Here is a 13,071-nt window from a genome sequence, read left to right as displayed (position 1 = left end):
TCCTCCAGGACTTATCTTGAGCATCTGTGAGGACTGTATCTCTGATAAGATCACATTCACATTTACTGTGGTCAGAATTGCAACATTTTGGGGGAGGACACAGGGCAGCCAGTCGATTCCCCTCCTCCCTGTCTGGGGTTCAGGGAGGACCCCTCTGGGACCACAGGACAAGAACTTCAGTGTTTGTTACTTGGTGCTGTGTGCTGTGAGCCCATCGACTCAATGATGAGGGTATTGGAAGTTTTTTTTTTTTAATTTTTTTTTAATTTATTTTTAGGAGAGAGAGAGAGACAGACAGCGTGAACAGGGGAGGGTCAGAGAGAGAGGGAATCACAGAATGAAACAGGCTCCAGGCTCTGAGCTGGCAGTCAGCACAGAGCCCAACGCGGGGCTCGAACCCACGAACCGCGAGATCATGACCTAAGCGAAAGTCGGTTGCTTAACCGACTAAGCCACCCAGGTGCCCCTGGAAGTTTTTTTTTTTAATATTTTTTAAAAATACATTTCTGAGAGAGAGACAGCGTGCACACGGGTGGGTCAGAGAGAGAGGGGGACACAGAATCAGAAACAGGCTCCAGGCTCTGAGCTAGCTGTCAGCACAGAGCCCGACGTGGGGCTCGAACCCATGAACCGCGAGATCACGACCAGAGCCAAAGTCGGACGCTTAGCCGACTGAACCACCCAGATGCCCCTATTGGAAGTTTGGACACGGGACTGGCTTCCAGGAAGCCCGTGGGGTGGGGCACTCGGGACGAATGGAGCGCTGCTGACATGGGGCTTTTGTAAAACTCAGGGGGTTGAACCCTGAGTGCACCTCTCCTGCCTCACCTCTTTTGGCTCCCTGTTCCCCTTGGAAACAAGGCGCAGTGATCTAACAGATACCTGACAAATTCATTCACATTGACACTTCAGGGCTTAACGTGGTGCCTTTCCTAGGAACATTTGCATCACTCTCTCCAGAGAGGGATTACTTAAACCACAGCAGCTATTGTTAATAGTGGAATTTCAGGGAGGAGCAGGAAGGTATATTTTATGCAGCCGGACCTTCATGTACTCTGGAAGAAGCTTCGTGTCCCCGACCCGACGTTTGGCTCTACGTGTACCTGAAGCTGGTTCCGCCCTTGGGATGTGGGGGGAACAGTGCCCCCCGAGTACTTGTTGGCAAGCGGGCAGTACTGTGCTGGACATCCTGTGTGGGCTGAGCCTTGCTTGTTGGTGCCTGGATTTTGGTTGTATCCCTTCGGGTCAGACCCTCTTCAGTTCACCAGGACCCAAGCGTTGCTTCTTTGTCCTTATGCCAGCAGTTGACATCGTCCTTGAGGGGAGTAGCGCCATTTTCCTGCAGGCTGTGTTAGCCTGGAGGCCTTCGGCTGTAGGGGAGGGAGTACCACTCACATTGCCTCGAACCGTAGAGAAACCTGTGATCTCGCAGAGTAAGAAGCCACTGAGGTTGGGCTGAGCACATCGGGGTGTGGCTCTGGGATCCTCTCCGCGCGTGTCCTCCCCTCAGGCTGATGGCAGGGCTACTTAGCAACAGGTGGAGCTGTCACATCTAGACCTGGGAGCGTGCAGGGCTGCGGTGTCCCTTCTGGGAGCCACTAGCCTCAGGTGGCTGTTTAAAGTTCGAATTAATTAAACTGAACTAAAACTAAAGTTTGGAGTTTTTTTTTTTAAGTTTACTTCTTTCTTTTTGAGAGAGTGCGTGTGCACGTGTGGGGGAGAGGCAGAGAGAGCGAGAGGGAGACAGAATCCCAGGCAGGCTCTGCGCTCCCGGCACGGAGCCAGATGCAGGGCTCCATCCCACCAACCGTGAGATCATGACCTGAGCTGAAATCTAGAATTGGATGCTCAACCGACTGAGCCCCCCAGGTGCCCCTCTAGTTTCAGCAATAACACCAGCTACATTCCAAGTGCTCCCTGGCCACCCGTGGCTGATGGCCGCCATACGGGGCAGAGCAGATAAGAGAACATCTCTGTCATCACATGGTCCAGGCTGAAGAGGGCTGTTTCCCCTAGTGTCTCCTTGTCAGCAGAGAAGCCCTCTGCAGAGATTCCCTGGCAGGGTCTCCTCACACCGACCACAAGTGGGTGGCTCGTCTGTGCCCACACCCGTGGCTCACGCGGCATGGTCTCTGGACCAGCAGCACTCAGGCACCTGTTAGAAATGCAGGTTCCTGGGCTTCGCCCCATCCCTGTTGCATCTGAGGGTGGGGCCCAGCATCTGCATTTAACCTCGTGGTCTGACACGGGCTGACCTGATGTAGACCCTGGCGAGGCCACTGCAGTGTCTGAGGCTGGCTAGGACCTGTCCCTTGGAGTGGAATGAGCGGGGGGTCAGCCGTGGGGACCACTGCTGGGCCTCCTGGTGGAAGAGGCTGGCTCAGCTTCCCCTGATGACTGGCAGCGCTTTCCCCGTACCACAGCCCTCAAAGAAGGGGCCGGGAGGCCAGATGGGGACTGGTGGTTTTGGTTTGTTCAAGGTCTCTCTCCATGAACCTAAGGAAGGGCAAGGAAAGAGCAACGTCTTACGATAAATATGTCACCTCCGCCTTCCCACTTGCGTCTCCGTAACGAGATTTGGGGCAGGAATGGCAGGTTACAGTCAGCAGAAGAGAAGATTGTTAGGGGCAGCCTTGCACGTAGCGTCTTCCCTGCAACAGCTCTGCCTGATCGGCTGCCCTGGCTAGCGTTCGATCTGAGGGTGGCCTGACCCCTTTCAGCTCTCCAGCTGGGCCCTGCTGACAGCTTGCCACACCTGTGCTAACCTTCAGGGTTAACAGCCCCAGAGAGTGCAGAGTTTTTCTGCGGAGGCCTTCTCAGGCGGCTTTCATCACCTGAGCGCATGCGGCTTCCTGGAGGCCTCCCCATGCCATGTGGCTTGTCGGTAGGTAACCTGCCCTGTGCGTAGACCTTGCAGGTCTGCCCGAGGAACGCACACTGGTGTCAGGCCGTCGATATTTTTCTTCCCCATTCACCCTGACCTAATTCCTCAGATGCTTNCTCCGAGCTGTCAGCACAGAGCCCGACGCGGGGCTCGAACCCACGAACTGCGAGATCATGACCTAAGCGAAAGTCGGACGCTTAACCGACTGAGCCACCCAGGCGCCCCAGCTGGGGAAGTTTTAAGGCAAACAGACATCCTTGGGTAGCATTTATGAAATAAGACTTAAATTTATGCAAATTGAAGCAACAGGAGAAGTTTCTTATTAAACAAAGAGGTCTCTTGGCTTGTCAGCAGGAGAAGCTGCCAGAAGGGCTTCCTCCATTTCCCAGAGAAGATTCCTTGAAAGTGTAGCTTCTGGTTGGCACGGGGAGGTGGGGTGAGTCACCGCGGCAGCTGGCTCTGCGTGCACCCTGACTCCTTGTGCCCTCTGACCTTTCCTGGTCCTGGATCAGGGGCCTGTTTTCCCTGCTCCCCTGCAGAATGGGAGCAGTTTCTTCTCTTCGAACACGTGTTTAATGCTTGTGGGGGTCACAGAGAAGCCTGGCCCCTGATCTCACAGTTCAGCCAGGCTGCCAAAGCAGAACACCACAGGCCAGGACATTTATTTGTCAGCACCCTGGAGGCTGGGAGTCCAAGATCAAGGCAGGCCCAGTGTCTGGAGAGGGCCCACTTCAGGTTCATAGATGGTGTCTTCCTGCTGTGTCCTCACATGCTGGAGGGGATAGCTCTCTGGGGTCCGTGGATCCACGTGGGATCCATTCTCGTGATGTAACCACCCCCTGAAGACCCCAGCTCCTAATCCCACACCTTGGGGGTTAGGATTTCAATGTAGGGATTCAGTGGGGAGACCCCAGCATTCGGACCATAGCACCAGAGGTAAGCGACTGGTCACTGTACCCTGTGCAGAACTGAAGGAAACGGAGGAGAGGCTGTTTCTGCTGAGGGGCGTAGGTGTAAGTCCTTGTGTTGGGCCCTTTATAGATGGTGCTTCGGAAGGAGGAGCTGCCGGGAAGCAGTAGACCATTGCTGTCCCTCGGTTTGGGTTTCTGCAGAGGAAGTGTCTCACCTGGGAGGTGGGCATGGCTGTACTGTCAGTCCTGGGAGGAGCCAAGCTGCTTCCTGTACCGACTGACCCGGGGGCATCCCTTGTCCGGGGAGGGACATGCATGTTATCAATGGGGGATGCCTTTAAGTGCGGTGGCTCCCGGCAGCCAGTAAAGCAAGGGAGGAAAAAGCCACTCTGGCCAAAAAGTGCAGCTCCAGGCCAGAGGCTGTCACACTTCATCAGGCATCAGAATCACCTAGAGGGTGTGCGGACTTCACTTCCTGGGCATCTGACTTAGGAGGTCTGAGTAGGCCTGAGAAGTGCATTTCTAGCAAGTGTGCGACACTAAGGTGCTTTCAGGAGCACTGATTAACAGTGTGGCACCGTGTCCCTCTGATGGCTCTGGCTCTCCTGGGCTGGAGATCAGTATCGCTGCTGCCTGTGATGACAGTGCTCTGCTGTCGCTTTGCTTCTCCCCCTACCACCAGGATGGGGGGGTGGGGGCAGCCAGGAAGTTTATTTGGGCATCGCCACTCCACCTGAGCACCGTTGGCTGGTGCCGATTTTCTCCTTGGCTCTGGCACCATGGGCCCACGGGAGCTCTGGAGCAGAGTTGCGGTTTGTCCAGCTGTAAATAAGACAGAGGGGGTGGCCTTCAGCTGGAGTGTGGTGGTGAGGAAGCTAAGGACAGAGGGCCTTCTGGCCAAGACCACCCAGCTGCCGAGTTGGTTGCTGAGCCCCAGTGGCCTGTGGAGGTGGCCGCACCAGCTGTGGCGATTGGGAGGCAGAGCCAGGTGGTGGTGAACGGGGTCTGCCCTGTCTCCTGGCCGGATCCCGCCTCTGCTGTCCTGCTCACACCAATGCCCAGGGAGTGAGGGCTCTCTGTCCAAAATCCAGGGCCTGTGCCTACTCTCCAGGCCTCTCCCAGCACCCCTGTTTTTTTTTTTTTTTCTTAAATGTTTTATTTATTTCTAGGAGAGAGAGAGACAGCATGAGCAGGGGAGGGTCAGAGAGAGAGGGAGTCACAGACCCTGAAACAGGCTCCAGGCTCTGAGCTGGCAGTCAGCACAGACCCCGACGCGGGGCTCGAACCCACGAACCGCGAGATCATGACCTAAGCGAAAGTCGGACGCTCAACCAACTAAGCCACCCAGGTGCCCCCCAGCACCCCTGTTTTAATGCAGTCCAAATCCCTTACCCCTTGGACTATTCTGTGTCCAGAATGGAAGAAGGAAATCTGCCTTCTCCAGTGGGTTCTTGATTTGGAAAGAGGAAGGAGCGAAGTTGGGGAGAGGGGACAGTTTTGCATTTGAATTCAGAAGAACAGCTCTGCTGGGAGAGGAGGGGGAAATGTGAGGTTTCTGTGGACAGCTCACGTGATGTCAGTTTTCATTCATTTATTTGTTTGTTTATTTTTATTTAAAAATTTGTTTAATGTTTATTTTTGAGAGACAGATAGAGCATGAGTGAGGGAGGGGCAGAGAGAGAGGGAGACACAGAATCTGAAGCAGGCTCCAGGCTCTGAGCTGTCAGCACAGAGCCTGACGCGGGACTTGAATTCATGAACAGTAAGATCATAACCTTGAGCTGAAGTTGGACGCTTAACTGACTTAGCCACCTAGGCGCCCTGATGTCAGTTTTAATTTTGCTTGTTCTTTACGTCGTTTGCTGTTCCTGGGGTGACTGATGGGGAGATGGGGGTGCTCATGGTCCACAGGGCCACCAACCGTGCAACTGCTGGGATGCTGGCTTCAGTTTAGGGGGCTCTAAGGGTTTTTGCTTAATTTTTTATTTTTTTATTTTTATTTTTTAATATTTTTATTTATTTCTAGGAGAGAGAGAGAGACAGCGTGAGCAGGGGAGGGTCAGAGAGAGAGGGAGTCACAGACTGAAACAGGCTCCAGGCTCTGAGCCGGCAGTCAGCACAGAGCCCGACGCGGGGCTCGAACCCACGAACCGCGAGATCATGACCTAAGCGAAAGTCGGACGCTTAACCGACTAAGCCACCCAGGCGCCCCTGCTTAATTTTTTAAAAAATCATGGCATTGAACTATAAATTGCACACAGTAAAGTCTCTCCTTTTTATATCACGAAGTGAGTTTTGACGAACACACATTGTCCTGTAACCACCGCCACAAGTAAGATATAGGACAGATCCCTCACCCCGAAACATCCCCTTCTGTGACTTCGTTCTCAGCCTTTCTTCCCTTCTCCCCCAGGTCCTGGCAGCCATTCATTCATCTCTCTCCTGCCCTATATTTTCGCCCATTTCCAAATGTCCTATAAATGGAATCATATAGTGTATAGCCTTTTGGGTTTGGCCTTTCACTTAGCAGAGGGCTTCCATATTCCCCGGCTCTCATGTGTCCTAGTGGTTTGTATCAGTGGCCTTTTATTCCCAAGGAGTATTCCTTTGTAGAAAGGAAGCGCTGCTGTTTGTCCATTCGCCAGCTACCTTTAGTAGTTGTGTGCTGGTGTTGGTGTGTATATACGTTTTCTTTTCTCTTGTGCATGTATGTTTTCTCAAGTGGGATTCCAGGCTGGTGTGGTAAGTGCACGTTTAACTTTATAAAAGACTGCCAGGGTGTAGGTTCAGGCCCCATGCTGGGTGTAGAGATTACTTAAATAAAATAATAATAGTAGTAATAATAGTAAACACTGCCAAAGTGCTTTCTAAAGGGCCATGTTGTTTCTCATTCCCACTAGCAACATTTGGGAATTCCAGTTTATCTGTGCCCCTAGCCAGCATTTAGTGGTGTCAGGTTTTTCGTTTTTGTTTTTTAAGTTTATTTATTTATTTTGAGAGACCAAGTGTCAGCGGGATCAGGGCAGAAAGAGAGAGAGAGACAGAGAATCCCAAGCAGGCCTTGTGCTTGATCCCATGTACTGTGAGATCATGACCTGAGCCAAAATCAGGAGCTAGGTGCTCAACTGACGGAGCCATCCAGGCACCCCGGTGTTGTCATTTTTTAATTAAGCTATTCTGATAGTGATACAGGGACTTGGCAGTTGTCCTCAAAGAACTTGCAGGTCTGGTATAGAAGAGGGATCACGGTTGTATTGTGTGGCCCCTAGGGGCCTATCTAGGTCAGTGGGGGAAGTAGAGGGAGACGATTTTAACTCTGTACAGAGCATAATTTTTATGGGGCAAGTTTAGCTGAGCTTTGCTGTAAAGTAGTGAGTTCCCTCAGCAAACAGCCTTGGGGGCCATTTGGGGGATTCTGGCAGCCATCTGGGTGGGAGGGCTGTATCCTCTTCAAAACGTCTTTCAACCTCGAGGTGCAAGCAAAGAAAGAAAACCTTTATTTTTAATTGACTGGGGGTAGAGAGGATTTTCTGCAGCCCTTGCCATTAATTTGGAATGTCCAGGTTTCACACATCTTGGGAGTCTTCTTGAGGTCCCCTGTGGTCTTACTATGCCTTCTGCCTTCGTCACTCTGGAAGCTATGATAGGCATCCAGGCAGCATTTTCCCCTAAGTCAGCCTGTGTGATGGCTCTCAGAGCTGGGCAGCCTTCTTTCTTGTGTGTTTCATGTATGTTCAGCCCTTTGGGGCAGGAAAGGGCTACTCCTGTCCAGAGGCATGTAGCCTGGTGGTCGAAGCCCTGGCTCTCCAGTCAAAGCCACGTTTACGTAGGGGGGCTCTGTGTTCCTGGCTGTGCAGTCTTGTGGATGTCTGTTTCTCACGGGATGATCACAGTACATCTGTGGAAGGGTGCTGTGGAGGTTAATCGGGTAAGGACAGAGAGCACTAGCACAGAACCCAGCACCCAGGTTGTGCAGTGTCCACGTGATTGGCTGTCTCTGGGTCCTCACATCTTTGAGCAAGTGTCCGCATCCTGCCGGAGGCGGGGGCAGGAGGCCATGGCTGTGTGTGGTGACAGATCTGATGGCCCCTCTTTCTGTTCTGCTTCTCTCTCCAGCTTCCTCAGAAGCCAAGGAAAGGATGCAGCTTTCTGTCGCCTCATTTCCAAAATGGGGTGAAAATTCTTTATTTTCCTGGAGGCAAGTTGCTGAGCCTGGTGGTGCTTTTTATTTCCAAAACTCTAGGTTTGCTGTTTCTGTGATATTTCCTGGACTTGATTATAGTAAAGAGCACCTGTTTTCGCATGGTGTGGTGCCCGTGAGGTCCTGTCAGGGGGCCCTTGAGGTCAGAGCTGTTTTCCTGATGATGGTAAGATTCCAGTTCCCTTTTTCATTGTCATCCCTCACACAAACTCTGCTGTAGGCAGAGTTTTCTAAAGGTTCCAGCCACGTGTGTGATATTACACAGAGAGAGGACTCTAGCCATCTCTATTAGGCCAGATGTCAATGGCGTTGTGAAGATGTGAAGATGCCACTCTTCTTGCTACATCTTTTGTTTTGTAATAGAAAGAGGTAGTTAACTTTTTCAGAAAGAGAAGCTTATGTGAACATTTTTGATTATTTTAAAATTAGATATTTAAAAATCCTTTCTTAGTTTTAATTTCTAATCTGGCAGAGATCATCAGATAGATATAACACATGTAAACAAAAGCTCTGGGGAGTCCTCAGTCACTTTTAAGGTTGTAAAGAGGTCCTAAGTTCAAAAGGCTTGTGGACTTTCAGGTTAAGACCTTGGGCTCTGGGGTCAGGTAGATAGAGGGAGGTCTAATTCTCAGTGGTGTCATTTACTGGCTCTGTGACCTGGACAGTTTTGGTTTCCTGGTGTGCAAAATGGGAATGACAGTGGTGTCTTCCTTAAGGGCATGGAATGCATCTTGAAAACTGTTGGGTACGAAGTAAGTGCTAGTCATGGTGGTCCTGTGGGAGGCAGCGAGGCGTGGAGGTGGAGAGGGCGTGCTCTGAGTCCAGGTGCCTGGGCTTTCCTCTAGGGTATCACTTGCTCTTTGTGCAGGCTTGAGTCAGTTACCTAACCTTGCTGGGCCTCAGTTTTCTCAGCTTTGAAATGAGGATGATAATGTTAGTTCCCACCTAGGATATCACATTAACGCCTGGGACTCTACTCTTTAACGCTGTTCTTGTGGGGGTTGGCGGTGACCGTGAACATCAGAATTCCTCTTGTCTAGGCACTCCTTGTCTTTTCATCCCACTGCTTTGGGTTTCTCAGGCCTGCAGAGATCATTGCCTGCTAACGTTGCTTAAGGGGGGCTCATCGGCATCACTGGGAGACGCATCAGACGCATGTCCAGAGGAAGCCCCACTTGTCAGAGAGCCAGCTGGGTTATTTCAGACTGGAGGACAGTGCGGACCTGGCTCTGGGTTAAGGCTCAGACAAGTGACTTTGTTTGCCAGAAGAGGAAGAAGTTACACAGCCTGCACAGCTGTAACCAGCTGCTTTCTAACCTCTGGGGACAGGGGTGGGGGTCCAGGGTCTTTTGGGGACAGGTGAGGGGAGGCTTCCTAGGCCATGAAATAGCACTGTGTGGGGGGTGGGAGAGGCGGTCCTGGGCCCCACCTCAGAGGGCATTCTGACCCAGGGGTCGGGCCTGGAGCCCAGGAATCCAGGTGTTATGGTAGTGGCGGTTTTACAGTAACATGCACTTCAGGGGTACTGCATTCAGGTGGTTGGGGTACTCACCTTGGATAACGCTGAACTGAGTGGTAGAGGCTCCTGCCTCACACCGTGTCTAGCATGTCTCCCCAAAGTGTTGAGGTCCCTATCTTCCCTGTCATTCCTGAAGCCTGCAAGGCCACACCTAAGTGCCCGTCTTTTGTCGTGGGGGGCACTTGGTTGGCATAAGCAGTCGGCCAACAAGGATCAGTTGGGGGCTGGTGGTCAAGAGGGCACAGGAGAAGACGTGCATCTTGCTCTTTGCATGTTTCAGGGCTGCTGGGGAGGCAGACACTCTATTCCCTGTGACTCAGCCTCCCAGAGCACATCTATAAAATGAGGTGGCTGCTGTGAGTTCCTAGGACCCCACCGAGGAACTCTGAGGGGTAGTGGCTGTTACGGGTGAATGTGTAGACAGACTTAAAGACAAAAGCACTGCTGCTGTTCCTTAGTAATAGCATAAGGATGGGATTCCCTTTGGGACATTTTTAGTGCTGGGCACAGGTGATGAGGGCCTCATACGGATGGGCTGAGCCCCAGGACACACCTGCAGCACATCACATTGACCTTAGCCGTGACTGGCTCTCCCTGAAAGCCTTCTGGGAACCCACATACCTGGGCTGGTTGGGGCCAGTCCTTGGGGCTATTTGGAGAGGTAGGAGAAGGGAGCTGTGCAGAGTGTTCAGCCCTTGTTGGGGGTGGGGACACAGGCCTCGGGCCCCAGCCTCAGAGCTTCACTTCCCTCCTGTCCCTCCCTCTGCAAGCCGAGTCTTCCATTCTGCTCAGGGCTCAGGTTGGCCTCTCCATTCCCAGGGGTGGGAGATAGCTGCTGTTTCCAGATGAGGCAAAGATGTGCCAATTAGTCCCTAAAAGGGTTCCATCTTGGAGGTATCAAAGCCAGGCTGGGAGGAGAGTGGGAGTCCTCAGCAGGACCAGCAGAGTGCGTGGTGATGCTTGGATGCTGGAGCAGACTGCCCGCGCTTGGGTCTCAGGTCCCCCTCTTACTCCCGACTTGGCATTGTCATCTGAAAGGCAGATGCTAGCAGGACCACCTGGTAGGGTTGTTGGCGTAGCTGACACAGGCCAGGGGCTCAGAATAGTGCCTTGCAGACACAGTGAGTGCTAAATGCAAGCTCTCTTTGTGATTCCCCCCGCCAGGTACCACCGGGAAGGCGCCATCCCCGCCACCCCTCCTTCCTGACCAGCAAGTGAATGAGAAGGTGGAGAACCTCTCCATTCAGCTGCGGCTGATGACCCGAGAGAGGAACGAGCTGCGGAAGCGCCTGGCCTTTGCGACACACGGGACGACCTTTGACAAGAGGTAGTGGTCAACACCTGGTCTCCTGCCCAGGCCTGATGGACAAGGGCTGCTCTCCTGATGCCATTGCACCCCCTGTCCCCCATGTGCTCATCCTTAGCTCCCAGTGGTCCATGCGACACTGCCAGGGTGTCCCTTTGCCCCAGTCCCCACTGCACTTTGAAACACTGTCCCTGCACCCTGGATGGGGGAGGGGACACAGGCTGCTTATGCTTCCTCCAAGCCAAACTGGAGTCCATGGCCTGAGTCACACACACAGAGACTGAGAAGTGTGGGTGTGTCCGTCATATATCCGTCCTCTGTAGATGACCATTTACTGAGTGGTTTTGGCAGCAGCTGGCGGGGCCTGGTCCCACTTTGGTGCCTCCTCACCGGTTAGTTGGGTGGTCTTGGGTTCATCACTGCCCCTCTCTAGGCCTCTGCCCTCCAGGACCAAGACAGAGTGCTTCCTCTTTATCTTTGCTGCTTGCATGCAGCCCCTGTCCTAATAGAGGGCCCATTGCTGAGCCCTCCGCCAGTCCCGGCTATGTGCATGCGTGTGTGTGCATGGCTGTGTGTGTGTGTGCCACTCCTCCTCACTGGTACATGGGTCATTATATGTTCACACACTCATTGCTCCCTGCCACATGTGCGTTTTAGGAGGGTATATTCCACCTGGCTTCTTTGTTGTTTTGAAGAAGATCTTTGCTTCTTTTGGGATTTAGCAGTAGATAACCAAGGAAGGGTGGTCCATGGGGTGGGGCAGAGGGAGAGTCTTTACCCACCTGCACAGTCCAGGAGGGCTTCATGGAGGAGGAGGGAGACAGTGTGAGTCATCCTTCCAGGAGATGCTGGTATGGGTTCTGAGGGGAGGGGGATTGCCTTTAGGGGCATCAGAGTTGTGTGCCTCTTCCTGAGGAAGTTTCCTCTGGGGTGACGTCAGGGCTGCAAAGCCTGTTCTTTCAGGCTGTGCTGATGAAGATATAGTCCTCAGATGCACAAAGGCGGGGCCAGTGGAGACCCTGTGTGCTGGAGTCCATACAATCCCTGGCTGCTTTCGTGCTACCAAGCAGAGAGGGTAGTTACACCGAGACTGTGGCTGGCAGAGCATGAAGTGTTTACTGTCTGGCCCCGTATGAGAAGGTTACCCAGCTGTAGGGCAGGGGCTCTCAAATTTAAGTGTGCACTGCAGTCACCAGGGGGCTTTGTCCAAGCACAGATTGCTGGTTGGCTCTCCCTCCCTTCCAGGTGTCTGATTCAGGGGCTCTGGGGCTGACCTGGGGTTTGCAGTTCTCACACATTCCCGGGTGAAACAAACACTGCGGGTCTGGGAACCCCACTCCGGGAAGCATTGCTCCTGGCCAGCATCCTCAACCGTGGCGGCATGCTGGAATCCTTGTGGGAGTTTTTTAAAAAAAAAAACCCTGATGTCTGGGTCACATCCCCAAGGATGCTGATGCATTTGCTCTGGGCCTTGGTATTTTAATGTGTACCCAGGATTGACGGTCACTTTCCTAAAAGGAGGAGAAACTTTGTCGTAGGTTTCTGGTGTGCCTGCTGTGTGTGAAGGCCTGTTGCATGGTGTCCCAGGGGCTGCTAGAGAATAAGACCGTGCCTTCTTAGCTCCCCAGGCTCGTGGGAGCCCAGGTGGCCAAGGCCCTCCATCCTAGGGGTCTGATTGGTCTGGGGAGGCCAGGGTGTCTGAGCAGAACGAACGCCAGGTGGTTGTGGTGCCCAGGAGGCAGTATGCGGGGACACGGGGCCGAGACCTTCCTTGTCCGGTGGCCCCGGAGCCCGTGTTCACCACTGCTGCCTGGGTCAGGCCCTACCACAGGCTGAATCCCGACTACGAGAGGCTGAAGATCCAGTGTGTGCGGGCCATGTCGGACCTTCAGAGCCTGCAGAAGCAGCACACCAACGCCTTAAAGAGGTGCGAGGAGGTGGCCAAGGAGACCGACTTCTACCAGTGAGTGGGCCCCCGCTCTTCTTGCCTCCGGGCTGGGTGCCAGCGCTTGTGGTGCCAGCCTGACCCTGCCGCATAGCAGTTAGCGGGCCTTCAGGAGGCGGCTTTGGGTCTTTGGGTCTCAAGTGGGTTTTTCTAAGTGTAGGGTGAGATGTGAGCCCTTCACACCAGCTAGTGACCGCCTTGGAAGCGGGCGGTAGGAAAGGGATTAGGCCAGTTAGGTTGCTGGGCTCCCGGGCCGCTGTCCAGGGGCTTTGCTGCAGCTCCTGCCATAGGAGAGGCGGGTGGGC

General features: G+C 53.3%; 1 protein-coding gene across 1 annotated transcript in view; it reads left to right on the top strand.

The window, feature by feature from the left end:
- DLG5 (discs large MAGUK scaffold protein 5) overlaps positions 1 to 13,071 on the top strand; it is a 120,638-nt gene that overhangs the window by 50,180 nt on the left and 57,387 nt on the right. The window contains exons 3-4 of the mRNA XM_077746514.1: positions 10,680 to 10,842; positions 12,641 to 12,784. Of these exons, the coding sequence (XP_077602640.1) occupies positions 10,680 to 10,842; positions 12,641 to 12,784 (307 nt within the window). The remainder of the gene's footprint in view (positions 1 to 10,679; positions 10,843 to 12,640; positions 12,785 to 13,071) is intronic.

The sequence above is a fragment of the Crocuta crocuta genome, unplaced genomic scaffold, assembly GCF_008692635.1.
Source record: "Crocuta crocuta isolate KB4526 unplaced genomic scaffold, BGI_CrCroc_1.0 scaffold28, whole genome shotgun sequence".
Classification (NCBI taxonomy): Eukaryota; Metazoa; Chordata; class Mammalia; order Carnivora; family Hyaenidae; genus Crocuta; species Crocuta crocuta.
The sequence above is the reverse complement of the archived record's forward strand: the minus strand, read 5'-3'. Positions and strand labels throughout refer to the sequence as shown.